We start from the raw sequence: 16,055 nt of genomic DNA, 5'->3' as shown, positions 1-16,055 counted from the left end.
AGAGGGACCTAGCCTGTTAGGGGCAGGACCAAGACTGGTGGGCTGACTCTTGGCTATTGCCCACTACTCCTACCCATGCTCCTTTCATCTGCCAAGAAGACCTCAACCCTGGAGATGCTGAAGACCAGGGTTACCCATCACGCCAGCCCGGACAGTGGGGGAGGTAGCTGCCCCTGGCAGCAGAAAGCAGTGAACTCTCTGTCCGTGGAGGTATGCCCACACGTGGTAGACAGCCCCAGAGTATTGGAGGGTTTACTCTTCATAGCAGTTGGGCCAGATGTTCTCCAAGCCCCGATATCCTGAGTTCTATCCCTGCCACAAGTTTGCTGTGTGACCTGGGAAAAATTCCTGGACTCAGTTTCCTTCTGCATAAATGAGGGAGAGATGAGATGCTCACAAAAGCTACAAGGACTCAGATTCTGGGGACCAGCCACTTCCTTGCCTGGAGCTTGGCCAAGAGGAGATGCCCCATTCATATTTGTGCTCCAGATTTGACTGGACTGCCAGGGGCTGACCAAGAGAGGGTAGTGAGAGGATATGATGGGGGGTGGTCAGTGGCAGGGGAGAGAGGGTAGTCTGGGGCTGGGGTACCCACAAGCTTGGACCGGCAGAAACTCTTCATCAATTGACAATTGGGGCTGTGCTGGGGCACTGCCAAGGGCTGGCTGCCCATCTTCTCCCTGTAGGACCCGCCCCTGCCCTCCCCTGTTGGCCAAGGGCCAGGCATTTTGGGGAGCAGGAAGTCTTCTGAGTATACAGATGGGCAGAGTTCCAGCTTGGAAACTGTGTGCCCTGAACCCACCCTTCACTGTGCCTGGCACTGGGGGTCAGTATTTGTCAACAGAGATGTGGGAAGGGAGATTCCTCATACTGGATCCTTGCCCAAGGACATAAGTGGTACATGTGCTGAGGGCCCACCAGGAAGTGCACCCAGGAAATCAGAGGAAGGAGCTGTTGTCACCCACTGGGCCAAGCAGGACTGGCTCTCCAGAGGCCGGGATAGGAGCTGGGCCTGATAGGATGAGGAGGGTTTGAAGAGACAAAGTAGTGAGCATATGGGGCAGAAGGAGGAAGGCACCTGTTCCGACAGGGAAGGTCCCTTTGAGTGTCTCTCTGTGCCCACCCCAACCACTGCCCCTTCAGGATGCCATCAGGACTTCCTTCCCCATCACCCCAAGCTGCAGGGCTCCCAGCACAAGTGCCCTGGAATAGTGATGGCCAGGCTGGTAGGGAGAGAGGAGTCAGGAGGCCCCAGGACCTACAACTGAGGGCCACTGGGAGTCATGAACAGAGCTGAGCTATGGAGCTGCCCAGATTTGGGTTCTGGTCCCAGGCTCTGCCACTCATGAGCTGTATAACCTTGGAAAAGTTACTTAACAAGTCTGAGCCTCAGTGTCTTTATCTCTGGGGATAATGACCCAAACCTCCCTGGAATAAGGGAAGGATAAGAGATTACACGTGAGGGTGCTAAGTGCATAGAAGCCATATCTTCTAGGTGACCCTGGAGAAGCCATACCTCAGCTCTGGGCCTCAGTTTCCCCATCTGTCATATAAGGCTTATATTGTCTTCCCTGTTGATACAAGTAGTCAGACAGCAACAAACCTACCTCAGATGCAGGGATACTGTGGGGGTAATTATTACTTCAGTAGCACATGGAATCAGAAGCCTCTAGAACAGGACCTCAGGCCTCAGGGGCCCTCTTTGGCCCTGTCAACCTCTAGCCGGGGCCTCTCAGTTCAGAGGCAAGGCCTGGGCCCAGTGCAACTGTCACTATGGAGACCAGGCTCTGGCTGGGGGGCCTCAGGCACTCTTGCCCCCAGGGCCCCTCTTCCCTCCCTCAGCTCTGGGATAATGGGGGTCTGCAGGGGCCAGGCCCTCACTAATCCCCTATTAAAACTTGAAAGGGGCCAAGGAACCTCCAGAATAAACTCATTAACTTTTATGGGATAATAAATGGATCCCATTAAATTCTCATTCTCCCTATGCTGGGCCAGCTTAACCTCCAGAACCCAGAGGGCTGGGCTCCCTGCCCACTGTATCCCCCAGGCTCCCCCTGAACCCTCCTGCTGTCACGCTCCCTCCTCCCCTGAGCCACCCGAGAGCTGGGGCTGCCACAAGGTGGGGATCAAGCCTAACCCCATCTAGAGCTCTAGGGGCCCCTCCTGTGCCTGCCTCCAAGGGGCCAGCAGCTTGGGCCCTGGAGGAGAAATGTCTGGTATCTCTGCAGGGGCTGCCAGAGTGACAGGCAGCCCCTCCTGCCCTTGCACAGGATGGGGTGGGCTGGCAGATGGAGGATATGCCTGTCTCTAAATGGTCCTTGCCAAACCCAGGATGTCCCCACTCCACAGATGAAGCAACAGAGGCTCAAATGGGCAGGCCCTGCCCGGGTCACACAACTAGTGAGGCATAGATTCGGGATTGGAACCCAGAGGTTTTCTGGCTGTCTGGTGCAGAAAGATCTGCAGAAACAATAGCACCAAGGGGGCAGCCCAGCTGGCCCTGAGGTGGCATCTGGAGTCTGTTGCCTGATGCAGTGGTTCCCCCAGGCAAGGACACTGCATAATGACCCCCACCCTTCATCACAGCCTCCACCCAGACCGATTCCAGCTCTCCAGCTCACCAGTGCTGTGACCCCTGGCAGCCTTCTGGGCCTCACTGAGCCTCAGTTTCCCCATCTTTAAGACAAACACAATAACACCTACCTAGCTGGACATTATGAAGAAGAGTCTCCAGTTATAGCTGCCCCTAAACAGAGGCCAGACCCCTGATCCTGGCCCGAGTCTTTCAGGGGTGGAACATAGGGCCCCTCACCTCTACCCCCACCCAACTGGGCCCTGGGGAGGAGGGCGGCAGGGCAGGAGCATTCCCTGGGAGGTGCTGGCTGGGGCTGGGGGGAGGGGGCCTCCAATCCCAGGAGGGGCAATGGGGGGCAGTGCAGGCCGGGAGGCGGAGTGGGAGAGAATCCACCGGGGAGGCATCCTGAATGGCTCATTAGTGCCAATGAAAGCCTTTTTTCATTTCGTCTAAATACTTTAAACAGGGCTCCCTCCGATGTCTATTTGCATAGCTTAAGAGCTAATGCGTGGGGAGGGCCCAGGCAGTGGTGGGGCCAGCTGGGGCTGGGGGCCACCGGGAAGCTCCGGGCCTCCTCCGCCTTGGGGACAGCGCTGGGGGGAGGGGAGGGGTGATTCCCTGACAGCCCACTTGGAGGATGCAGCCCTGGCCCTGCAGCGGGGACAGAGCAGCTGCGAGAGTACATGCCTGTGTTCTGGCACAGGTGGAATGCACAGGTGGGGATCACGGGGTCCTGTCTTGCTGGGGGCCAAGGCCCTTTCCCCTACAGACACACAGCCTTGAAGGTGGCTGCCCTTTGTACGGGTGGGGCAGTATTTTTTTTTAAGATTTTATTTTTCCTTTTTCTCCCCAAAGCCCCCCAGTACATAGTTGTATATTTTTAGTTGTGGGTCCTTCTAGTTGTGGCATGTGGGACGCCGCCTCAGCATGGCTTGATGAGCGGTGCCATGTCAGCTCCCAGGATCCGAACTGGGGAATCCCTGGGCCACCGGACCGGAGCACGTGAACTTTACTTGGCCACAGGACAGGCCCCCACCTCATCTTATGGCTGACATGCTCAGGCTCACACATACGGCCACACAACAAGGAACGAGGTCCCCCAGAGAGGAGAGTCCTCACCCCGGGACAGCCTCTCCCCACCCTAGAGGTCTGCCTCAGTGTTGCCTTAGCAGGGGGCTGCCCAGCCTTGGCGTGTGGCCTTTCCCTCACTGCCCCCAGAAAACTGGTATTTAGAGTGTTCAGATTCTCTTAAGCCTTTCCAGAGGGCCCATCTTACAGCTAAGGACACAAAGGCTCTGAGAGGCAACTTGCCCAGGTTCTCATGACTTGTAAGTGGCAGAGCTGACACTTGAACCCAGGTACTTGTGACTCAGTGCCCTCAGCCCTGCGGAGCAGTGTTGTGGACTCTCTGGTTTGTGTCCCAGACTCAGCTGCACTTTGGGCCTGGAGTGAGGGCTCCCTGGGTCCCAGCCAGAGGCTTCCTGAGGGCCCAGCTTGGCTCAGGCTCAACTCAGGTCCTAGATATCAGAAACTCTGGCCCCAGCTCCACCTCTAACCTGCATGAGACCTTGGACAAGGCCATTCCTCTCTCTGGGCCTGGGTTTCCTCCACTGGCCAGAGTGTTCTCTGCAGGGTAGCTCCGGGCAGGCTGGTGTGGAAAGACTATGACTTTGAAGCCCAGTTAATATAGGTTCAAATCTCAGTGCCACCACTGTGCAACCGGCAAGTCCTCACCTCTCCTCTCTAGGCTTTGGGTTCTTTGTCTGTCATGTGGGAATAATATTCTCATCTCACAGAGTTGTAGCATCAATTAAATAATACAAGGTCTGGGAACAGCCTGACTCAGTGTCTAGCACGCGGTACGTGCCTGATGAGATTGGATACTGGGTCCCTGACACCTCCTCCTACTGTCCCCTGCATCGCTCTCTCCCGGTTTGTCAGTCTCTGCACGTTTGAACTCAGTCAACCCAGGCAGAGAGGACCCCAGGAACCTGGGTGGGGGGTTGTCACAGGGCCTCAGGCTTCCATCAGAGACAACCAGGGTGTCTGGAGATGCCCTCTCCCCAGAAGTGGCTTGTCTCCCAGAGATTATCTTACCCTCCCTGACAGTGGGTGGCACCCTCCGGGACCAAGTGGCAGCTGATTGCAGAATCAATTTGCTCGTTTGATATGCTATCTCGATCCCATTTAACCAAGTGCTCAGTCCCCCCAGATAATGCAATCAGTGCAATCGACAGTGACGGGAGGTGCCCATTAGCTCCGCTCCATTGCCCAGCACCCACCTGGCAGCCAGCGGGAGGAGCTGTGCCCGCTATGGTCCCTTCCTGAGACAGAGGTTCTCTTTGCACTCCCTCTCCCAATGAAGAATCCCACAGGTACGTACCCTGGGAGCTACAGACCATTTCTCTTCTTGGGCAATCCTGGAAAGGGAGACTGGAGCCCCAGGGGCTCCAGTCTACATAATGAGAAAGGCTCTTCTTCCTTGTGCCATGCTAAGATCAGTCTCAGCTCATCTGGCAAAGACTGTGTGACATCTGTGGGGTGGGCAAAGAGAGTGGCCTTGTCCTGGCATGTCACATGGCAATGCCTGGACCCTCCATCACTGACTCAGATGAAAGACCCAGGGTACCGCAGACCGTCTGCTCCAGGGGGTATGGGTCTGGCTGGGCATCTAGTCCGGGCACTGTGTTGTCAGGGTCTGGCAAAGAATGCCAAGGCACAGATGGGCAGCTTTAATGGGCGTCTCAGGAGACAGGGGTTGGTCCCGGTTGCTCAGGGCTTTGGGGTACCGGGGCCCCTCTGACCCAGAGCAATGGAGAACCATGTGACCTGCACCCACCTCCCCAACCCCAGTTTCCTCCCTCCTCCCATTTGTCTGACACATCAGAGCTGCCATGGTCCCCTGAACAGAATGTAGGCCATCTGCTGCTTCCTCACGCCTGCCAATCCACGGGGTGGGTGTGAGCCTGTGGAATGACAGCCCCATCACAAGACCACAGAGGAACCGACCTTCTCCTTGCAAACTGTGTTATCTCGCTCTGGCTGTGTTTCCCTTCAAGTCCTCATGCAGCCATTTGAGAGCTGTTAGAAGCAGAATATCCTTCCAGCCTTCTCAGAGCTGCAAAATTCTATATGAGCTGAATCTGGAGCCAGCATCCACTGACCTTTTCCTGGCAGTTACGGATCTGGGGAGCCTAGTGGGCCACAAGCAGAATATGCATCATCTGTCCAGCAGCTGTGTGGTTGAATAAGTCAATATAATCAATAGCAGAGCAATCAGACCAGCAATAGCAAATAAGTTTCATCTTCCATAGCCTATCTAATCCATTGGTAGGGGCTGCCTGGGTGACTCTGCTAAGAAGGACTCTGAAGTCCCATGTGGGCTCAGCAAGAAATAACCAAAATTGGTTGACAATGTCTGCCATGGATTGGGGGGGTACATGGGTAGCATGCCAAATGAGCATTCTATCCTGCTTCAGACCCTACCCTAGATGGATCCTGACTAGTATCACAAGAAAGATAAAGAGAATTCAGAGAGACATACCAAATGGGAAAGGGAAGTAATATTATCTCAGTTAGTCCTAAAAAAGAAATCCCATTTTACAGATGAAAAAACTAAGGTTCAGAGAGTTTAGGTTATTTGCCTGAGGTCACACGGCCCCAAAGTGATACATTTGGGACTTGAAGCTACATTTGCCTTACTCCAGAGCTTGGCTCACATTATTGTTCTAGAAGGACCAAAAAAAAAAAACAAGAAAAAAGACAAAAGAAACGATTTTCTGAGAAGTGAGAGAAATGGGGCATAATGGGGCCCTAACAAAGATGTCATGTACCTGTGAGGAAATCTAAAACAAAATCCCAAATGTATGAAGCATTTCCCGAGACAAATGAGCAGCAGTTTCACTGAGAATGGAAAATGAACTCGAATGCTCTATAATCTCAAGAAGAAAAGTCACTGTGGGGCAGGGATGGCACCCTTGCTAAGGGGCTTACCTCAGGCCTTCAACTGACTGGTCGTGTGACTTTGAGCAAGTCACTTCCTTTCCTTGGCCAGTTTTCTCATCCGTAAAATAAGGCCTTTGAGCTACATTAGGGATGGCAGATATTTATTTGTCATGTCAGTCCGAGGTATCAAGCATGGCTGCCTGGAATGCTGTGTTGAGAAGGATTCTGAGGCCGAATCTGAGAACTGCAGGAAACAGTGCAATACTAGATTAGTAATATCTACCTCTGGTGTTGGAGGGGAAAGGATATCTCATGTGCTATCCTTGAAGTATGTGATATCATCTCACTTCCAGCTGTAAAGTCCTATAGCTCCATGATTCTCAGCAGGGAGCATACTCCCCGAGGCTCTCTGTCAGAAGAGAGATGGATCTCCCACTGTCTGGACCGGGTGTGATGCTGCTTGCTGTGGGGCACGGGGAGAACCTCTGATCATCCGTTATTATTTCAGGACTCTCCTCAGAGGCCCCAACCGTGGGGGAAGGGCAGGCCCCAGGCATTGAGGAGACGGATGGGGAGCTGACAGCGGCCCCTACACCTGAGCAGCCAGAACGAGGTGTCCACTTCGTCACAACGGCCCCTACCCTGAAGCTGCTCAACCACCACCCACTGCTCGAGGAATTCCTACAAGAGGGGCTGGAGAGGGGCGAGGAGGAGCTGAGGCCGGCACTGCCCTTCCAGCCTGACCCACCTACGCCATTCACCCCAAGTCCCCTTCCCCGCCTGGCCAACCAGGACAACCGCCCAGTCTTCACCAGCCCTACTCCTTCCATGGCAGCAGCTCCCACTCAGCCCCAGTCCAGGGAAGGACCCTGGAGCCTGGAGCCAGAGCCCCCTGTGCTTCGTATCACAGCTCTCTTACCTCCAGGGCTCAGCGTGGCAGTGCCCACCCCAGGCCCAGGGGAGAGGCCCAACACAACACCCCCTAGCAGAGCGTGGACTCCAACCTCAGAGGGTCCTGGAGATATGGGGAGGCCATGGGCTCCAGAGATCACATCCCAGCACACAGGGCTGGGGATCGAGGGGACCATCACCACCTCTACAGCTTCAGGGGACGATGAGGAGACCACCACCACCACCACCATCATTACCACCACCATCACCACAGTCCAGCCACCAGGTCAGCTATTTGCTGGCTTGCAGATCTGGAAATGGGGATGGGGGAGCTCCCGGGTCCCTAAATTCCTCTCTCTTTGTCACCTCAAGGCAGGCTTTGGCACCAAGGGCCAGCCTGCAGGAGGCATGTGGATTGGAACCAGATAGACCTGGGTTCAAATCCTAACTGGAAGCAACTACAACAGACCCTAGGAATTCTATTTAACCTCTCTAAGCCTCGTCTGTAAAATGGTGATAAGAAGACCTACCTCATGCAACCATTGTGAGAACTGAGATAAGATTGACATAGTAGGTGCTCAAGAAAAGGTAGTCCCCTTCTTTCAACAGAGGAATAGGCATCTCAAGAGGTTGGCTTCACCACACACACACACACACAGGCCAGCCTGAGTTGGACCCACATCTCCAGAGCTGATCTTAGCCTTGTGTCTCCTCCTGCCTCCCAGGTGCTTGTAGCTGGAATTTCTCAGGCCCGGAGGGCTCTCTGGACTCCCCCACAGGCCCCGGCTCACCCCCTGATGTCGGCCTGGACTGTTTCTACTACATCTCTGTCTACCCTGGCTACGGTGTGGAAATCAAGGTGAGTGACCTGGATCCAGCAGGGGAAAAGCTGGGCCTAGTGTGTTACCTTTCCAAAAAGGCACCGGCTATGCGGGGAGGTAGGGATGCTCAGGGGAATCAGTCAGATGGGAGCCTAGGGCTAGGGATGGACAATGGGCCTAAAAGATGGTCGGATTCTGCCCTGTGCACCGAAGAGTAAAGAGGCTACTGCTCCCACTCAGCAATGCCCTAAGCTGAGAGGGGCTGGGGCAGGGGGGCAGGCTGTCCATCCTCTTCCCCCTGGGGTTTAATCAGGGACACAGAAGATCCTGAGGAGGGGGCTCTCACCTCAGATGGACAGGGAATTGGATGAGTGTCTGAATCTGCGTGGCTGAGTTAAGAGAACTCAGGGCTGCCTATTTGGGCATGAGAGAGACGTGGATCCTCATTCACTCATTTATTCACTCACTCATTCCTTTGGGAAATACTCCCTGAGCAGCCACTCTGGGCCAGGCTCTGTGCTGGCTCCTGGGATGCGGAAGTGGGGAAGGCAGACATGGCTGCACCATCAGAGAGATGACCAGCTGGTGGGGGAGTCACAGCCCCAGCCTCTCTGTGCCATCTCATCCCTCTTAATCCTAAAACTCTCTTAATCCCAAAACCTGAGCCTGCAGGTCCTCATGAATGTCCCACAGGCTCCTCAACCTCCACATGTCCCAAACCCAATTCTTCCTTTTTCTTCACCCAACCTGCTTGCCACCCCACTCTTGTCCTTAGAGACTGACTGCAACTAATCAGAAACCCAGAGCAAGGCCACCCCAGGGCAATGTGGATGGCGTCCCTGGAGCTGTGCAATGTGAGGTCACCTTGATGCATCTCTCTCCCTCCTCCCCAGTCCCATCAACTCATGCCCAAGTTCTATCACCATGACACTCCCTAAAACTCAGATCTGCCTGCTTCTCTCCATCCCCACAACCACCACCGGTCCAGCCTCCACCATCCTTCCCCCAGCTGATGCAGTGGCCACCTCACTGGTCACCCCACTCATGCCTGCCCCCTACTGTCCCTCCTCCATCTACACTGCAGTCATTTTTCCCAAATTAAATCAATCCTACCCCCCCCCGACACACACACACACACCTCCCCAGGGGCCTCTGAATCAAGGCCAGTCCCTCTGGGCCCATCTCTAGCCACTTCCTCTCTTGTTCTCTACTCCCCTTTCCACTGAACAGCTTGCAGCTAACTGAAAGGGCTAAGCTCGCTTTCCCCACAAGCTCTAATTGCACATGCTGGTCCCCCTGCCTGGAAGAGCTGTCCTACTATCCCCACCCCCAGGATTCAACCCCAGCATCACTTTCTCTGGGAATTCTCTCCTGATCCCCAAAGCCTGGGGCATCCCCCATTCTAGCTTTTATCTCTCAGCCTTCCATAGGTCTGTTTATAGCTGTCCACCTCCCCAGCTGGACTGTGAGCTCTTTGAGTGGAGGGCCCAGAATGGGTTCTCATGGACTGAGTGAATGAATGGACAAAAGAATGGAGGAAAGAAGGAATGAAGTAACATTTGACCTGGATCTGGGAGGAAAGGCACTCAGCCCAGTTGAGGGAATCAGGCAGGCAACCGCAGAACAGGGAAAGGGGCAGAGGAGGAGTCCACGGAACAGGGCAGCGCTGTCTGCTCCCCACCCATTGCAAAGCCCCTGGATCTGGGCCTGGAGCCAGCGACACCTGTCCTGGAGCAGTGCCCCCAGCCCTCCTCTCTGCGGATGTCAGGTCCAGGTCTCTGAGCCAGGTCCTGCAAGGGGGGGCCCTCTCCCACCACTAATGGGCCCCTCCCCTTCTTCCTATAACTGTTTGCTCCTTCTCTGCCAAGCCTGTGCCCCTCACTCTGGGATGACTGGGAGGGTAATTAGGAACAGCCACCCGCCCCCCAAGCCATTAGCACTCAGTGCCGCTTAATTAAGGTAATTAATGTAAAATCATCACCTAATGATTTAGGTGAGAGATGGCACCGGCTGTGGCTCACCAAGTGGAAGGCGCCAGCTGCAGGTGTGGAGATGGGGGTGGGAGGGGGCAGATGCAAGACTGGATGCCCCCCTGCAGGTACAGGCTGGCTCCACCTGCCCCTCAAGCCTACTAACCCTGCTGAAGCCCACTAGGCCAGGTTGGGCTCAGTCCTGGTACTCTCCACATTAGAACAAGAGGCTGGCTCTGCCTGCCCCGGCCCTGGCCCAGGCACAAGCCCCACCCTGGATGCCCACCCCCTCACGTAAGCCCTGTGTCTGTTGTCTGGTGCTGCCACATTTTTTTCATCAGAATGCAAAAGCCGTTACCAGGCAACCTTGAGATGAAGACCTGCCACAGCCCTGGATTGCTGTCAGGAAATGTGGCAGGCAGATGCTGGCCCCACCCTCTGCCTCACCACAATGTGGCAGAGTCCCTGGGGACCCTGTCAGCCCTGATGGCCTGAGATAGAGTCAGGCCATGGCAGGAGAAGGAGGGAAGGGACAGAATCAGCCAGGGCAAAAGCAGGATTTAAGGTTCTTTTCCTTCCAGGGTCAGTTCTGGTGACCTTTACTCCTATCTAGGCCCCCTGGCATCACCACACAGACCCCTTGGGGACCTGAAGAATAACACACTGCAGACCAATACCCAGTGGATAGCTGGAAAACTGAGGCCAGCAAGGAAAAGGAACTGCCTAAGGTCACTCAGTTAACCATTAACTGATGTTTTTTGATGAGTGAAATTTGTTCTGTAAATGTAAATTGAGCAATTACTATGTGCCAGGCTCTGTGCTGGACACTGGAGACACACTTCAGCTAGTGGAGCAGACAGAAATCATAAACAATGACCATAGACTGCTCAGTGCTTTTGGGGATGGTGGTAGGAAGCACAGGGGGCCGTGGAAATTCCAGGATGGGCCATGCTCTGCCAGTGTGGGAGGTCAGAGAATGCTGGAGATGCTGATACCTGCTCTGAGGCCAGAAGGATGAGAGGCCGGCAGCCAAGCCTGGGCGAGGAGGGGCAGGTATGGCAGACTGGCCCTTGAAGGCTACCCGGGCAGTTGTGGACAGGTAACTTTATTGCATAGAAGCAGGAGGTGAGCTTAAGGGCTTCTGGATCATACTCCTGCCAGAGGCCAGGCCTGAGAGCAGTGCCCTCCTGTCCAGGGCTGGCAGTTGAGCCAGGCCATGGTGGGCATTGGGCGGGGGATGGGTGAGACAGCTGGAAGACCTAGAAGGCTGCCCACTGCTCCTGCAGGCTGAGAGACAGGGTTGTTGCTTCTCCCCATGGTGGGGAAGCCCCTGTCTGCCCCTCCATGAACTCACAGGAATGGCTCAGTGTAGGTGGATGGGATGGAACCCAGGCAAGGGGGATGGGAGGAGCCATGGGAGGAGAGTAGCATGTTAAGGACCCACAAATTACACCCCTGCACAGGTCAGCCTGCACCATGCTGATCCCTTGCCATGTGACCAGAGCCCTGGCTAAGTCGGGGGCCCTGGGCAAGACCCTCTCAATTCCCTTTTCATGAGGAACAGCCTCAAGAGTTCCAGAATCCCTAGCTCTCCATGGCTTAGACCACAGCCCCTCATAATCTGCTTGGTCCCCTGCCCCCCACCTCCCTTCAGGGGGCTGCAGCTATTTGTGCTCTGAGGCTGAGGGTCTGAACCACCCACAGGGAGGAGGCAGGTCAGGCCCTCCATGATCAGAGGAGGCTTGCCTGTTTAAACTTGGGGACAGGCAGTGGGCGAGGCTCTTTCTTGAGAGATCCAAAGAAGCCCCTTCAGGATGAGTGAGCATGAGTCCCACGGCCCATGCGGGTCCCATCCCCTCTCCCAGCAGCCTTTCTGGGCCTGGCGCATGCCTCTCACTGCACTTGGCATTCCAAGAGCCTTCCCACTGCCAGCCTCTATCTTGGCTTGGCTGTTCTCTGTACCATCTGGAGGCTGGGCACAGCTGCCCACAGTCCCTGCCCTAGTGCCCCAGGTGGCCCCATTGGAATACAGCTCTCCCATGCCAGGCCAGCTGCCAATTTGATAGTCAGAATACCTTGCCCTTCTAGGCCAGGTGAGGACCAGGCCTGATGTGGACACCAGGAGTAGGGTGGTAGGTCAGTGGGGTGAGATTTCTGGGCAACCTCCTCTTCCCTGGCTCCTGGAAGGCCCATCTGAGGGGGTCACAGTGGTTCAGGCAGGTCTAGCCTCATGGATTTAGGCCCCTCTCCCCATCCCTACCCCATAAGGATTTGTGGATGAGCATCAGTTCAGACAAGAGCACGGAGGCTGTCACGTAGGACTGGGGTTCCAGTCCTGGCTCTGCAACCCAGCTCTTGGTGACCAGGCTAGGACCATGGCCTTGTCTGGCCTCAGTTTCCCTCTCTGTAAAAGGAGATTGAACCAATTAATGCAGAAGGCCCCTCCCAGCCAGTCCCTCCTAGCGTGGCTCCTTTTCCGGGTTCAGGAAGCTCCCTCATAGGCCAGACTGGGAAGTGGCACCTCAGGCCCTTGACCCTGCTTCCCAGCAGCTGCAGAGCCTGGGCCAGGGAGAGGGCAGCTCCAAGGTACAGTGCCTCCCAGGTAGAACCTGGCAGATCTGAGGGTGAAGTGGGTCTGCAGCCAGCTGTCACCATGGCAAATCTAGGGTTTTTGCAGGGTGGGGCCCAGGTCTCCCCAACAAAGAGGACTGCTAATGCTGTGCCCACTCTGTGCTTTGCCCCTTATAGGCAGGCTCTAACTTAACCCCATGAGGTGGGTACAATCATCCCATCTCACAGACGAAATTGGGGTTCAGAGAGGTCATGTGACTTGCCCAAGGCTCTTTTAACCAGTCAGTGATGGAGCTGGGATTTGATCCCAGGATTCAAGAGCCCCTGTTCTTCCCCTGGCCTAGCAGATTGGTCTGGGTGTGGCAAATCCAAAGAGGGAGTTCAGCTGGGGACAATTGGGGCTCCACCTGCAACCCTTTTGTCAGCCCAGTCCTGCCTGCTCCTGTAGGACACCCACCTGGAATTCTCTCAATTTGGGGAGGGGCCTTGGATGCTGTGCCTGAAGACAAAACACTGGACCAGGAATCAGAAGTCCTGGCCTGGAGTCCTGGCTTTGCCTGGATTTACTGTGTGACCCAAAGAGGAGTTCTCAACTTCTCTGATTACAAGGGCCTCTTATCTGTGGAGTGGAAGTAAGCATGGTCTGCCCTGCCTCCCTTACTGAGGTTTTGTGAGATCCAAGAGGATAATGTGTGTGAAAGAGCTTTGAAAACTATAAAGGGCCTCGGGGGAAAAATTGTGATTATACTACTGTTGGAGTGAGGGAGCACGCGAATGTAAAGGAGCACATGTATGTGAGGGCACACACATGCCAGGACATGTGTTTGAGGGAGCTGTATGCATGCAAGTGAGCCTATGTCAGTGTACACACATGGGTGTTGGTGACCAGGAGAGTGTAGTGGAGCAGGGGCTGAGGTCAGCTTCTTGGGGTGGGGGGCTCAGGTGCTGGGAGTAGGGCTCGCACACAAGAGTTATCCTTGAGCTCATCTGCCTATGTGGGGTTGTACTCAGGTGACTGTGTGCAAAGACTTGTGGCACCATCCCACCTAGGAGTCACACCATTTAGGGCATGTTCTGGAGACTTGACTAGCAGCTTCCATGGGGACAGACAGGCCAGGCAAGGCTGATGGTCTGGGGTTTGGCAGAGGGCAAACTGAATCCTCCCTACCTCCCATCGAGGAAGGAGTCAGCCCCCTCAAAGTGGTTATATTTCCTTCCTTGAACTGACCCCATGGTCTGCTGGAAGCTGGGCAGTGTTAGACAGCCCAGGGTCCTGTGGGAATTGTCCTCGGCTCTCTCTGCTTCTGTCTCCCCTCTCCCCAGCCCAGCCCCCAGCTTCCCTCTTGTCACTGGCTAGGGGTGTGAGAAGACAGCCCTCGTGAGCAGAGCTGACATTTCAATCTGTCTCCCAAGCTCTTCGGATGCCAGCAAATTGCATCAAGACTTCATCACCCCCCTTGTCAAACACCCAGCCCTGTCTGGCCCCTGTCAGGCTTGGCCCTCAAACAAGTGACAAATTACATTCCAGCTACTGCAGTGGCTTGCAAGTGGGTGCTTGAAACCCAAGGGACCAGAGCTGCACAGATAGCCTCTGGCTGACAACAGGGTGCCTTCTGGACGTGAGCCCCAGGCAACACGTGCCCACTCCATTCCACACTCTCATCGCAACCCTTACCACTTGAGGGGGCCATGCCTTCCCCAGATCAGAGGGGCCCAGAAGTCTCAGCTCCCGGTTTTCCCAGCTTTCTGGGCTTCTGGAGGAAAGGATGGCTGGTGAGAAAGTAACTCTCAACATCTTGAAAAAAGCCAGTTCAGCCCAAGATCCACCTCTCTGCTAAACCTGGTGGGCCTGGGGCCAGGGAATAAAGATGTCTGGAAGTCTGTCTGCAGGTGACACCAACATGAAGTTGGGAGGGAAGGAGTTGCCTTTGCCTCCAGCAAGGCAAGACTCTGCTACTTACCACCTACTACTACTACTTTTAAGGCTACTTTTGCAAGTTCCTTAGGCTCTCTGAGCCTCTGTTTACTTACGTGGATTTTACCGCCTACCTTATAGAATTGTGGTGAGGATGAAGTAATATCCGTAGATAGTACAAGGCTTGACACATTGTAGGTGTTCTATAAATGGTCATTGTCGTTATTGCTGCTGCTGTTGTTGCACTGCTGCTCCTTCTGCTGGCAAAGCAGGAGGGTCAGGAGCTGGAAGCTAGAGGTCAAAAGGGTGTTTATGGGAACTAGGAAAAATGCTACATTCTTTTCTACTTCTCTGCCTTTGCTTCCTAGAAATTTCCCTGCAGTGAGGGCCTCCCTCCCTCCTCCTCCCAGTCCCGCCCCTTCAAGGCGCTCTCAGACCACCTGCTACGTGCACTCTCCCTGAGCCTGCAACCCCTCCACTCCCCCGTGGAGGGTTCCTGCTGCACGCATTCAGCGCCACTTGCGGCAGAATTATATGCCGCCTGGCATCTCTCAGTAATTACAGATTCCACGTGTGTGAGTCTTGTTTGCCCAACTCCAGAATCACAGAATCTCCAAGTTTGAAGGGATCTCATCCAGCCTCCGCCTGCCGCAGGAATCCCCTGAGGAACGTCCCCGGCAGATGGTCAGGCAGCCTCCACCCAAACGTGCCCCAGTGGGGTGGCAGGGAGCTCCTCACAGAAGGGAGGCACTTCTGCCCCAGCACCTGCCTTGAGCTCTCTCTTCGGCCCCAAAGACCCATCAGGTCTTTTCTCCCAGGCAGCAGAGTCCCCAGAGCACCCACAGTCTGCTCTCAGCACCCACAGTGTGAGGGGCTCAGAGCCTAGCATGGCTGTCTCCTTGGACCTGGCTGGGTTCAGCATCCTCTGTGCTTCTCAGCTCGCAGGAATCCAGCGAGGAATGTACCTCCAGTCGCCCACACATTCATTCTCTCCACATATATTTATTGAGACTGGCCAGTGAAGAGGGCATCATGATCCAAAATGCCACCTTGGGATTTAATAGAGAGATGGGTAGAGGATGGGGGGAGAGCCCGAAGCAAAGGAATTGACTGGCCTGGCTTGAGAGGCAGAAGATGGTGGCCCTGAGATCTACAAGAATGACCAGCTTCATCAGGAGAGCAAGAAGGGAAGGCATTCCCTGTGTAGAGTCCTAAGTGTGTAAATGCCCAGAGGGGTGGAAATAAGTGGTCAGCTGTGGCTTCAGCGAAGGAAAATGAGGCTGGCAAAGCCACTGGGGCCAACCATGAGCTGGGAAGTTTGGACCTTGTCCTCTCGGCAATCTGAAGCTACCAACAGGGTTTGGGTG

The 16,055-nt window shown here is 55.0% G+C and overlaps 1 protein-coding gene across 4 annotated transcripts in view; it reads left to right on the top strand.

Annotated features, from left to right (window-relative positions):
- The window catches only part of SEZ6 (seizure related 6 homolog), a 45,317-nt gene that overhangs the window by 14,165 nt on the left and 15,097 nt on the right, over positions 1-16,055 (top strand). For all 4 annotated transcript variants that reach the window (XM_070562729.1, XM_070562727.1, XM_070562728.1 and 1 more), the window contains exons 2-3: positions 7,029-7,697; positions 8,137-8,270. In XM_070562729.1, coding sequence (XP_070418830.1) covers positions 7,029-7,697; positions 8,137-8,270 — 803 coding nt within the window. The remainder of the gene's footprint in view (positions 1-7,028; positions 7,698-8,136; positions 8,271-16,055) is intronic.

Source organism: Equus przewalskii, chromosome 10 (genome assembly GCF_037783145.1).
Source record: "Equus przewalskii isolate Varuska chromosome 10, EquPr2, whole genome shotgun sequence".
Classification (NCBI taxonomy): Eukaryota; Metazoa; Chordata; class Mammalia; order Perissodactyla; family Equidae; genus Equus; species Equus przewalskii.
Note: the sequence above shows the minus strand (reverse complement) of the source record. Positions and strands in the feature narration are given on the sequence as shown.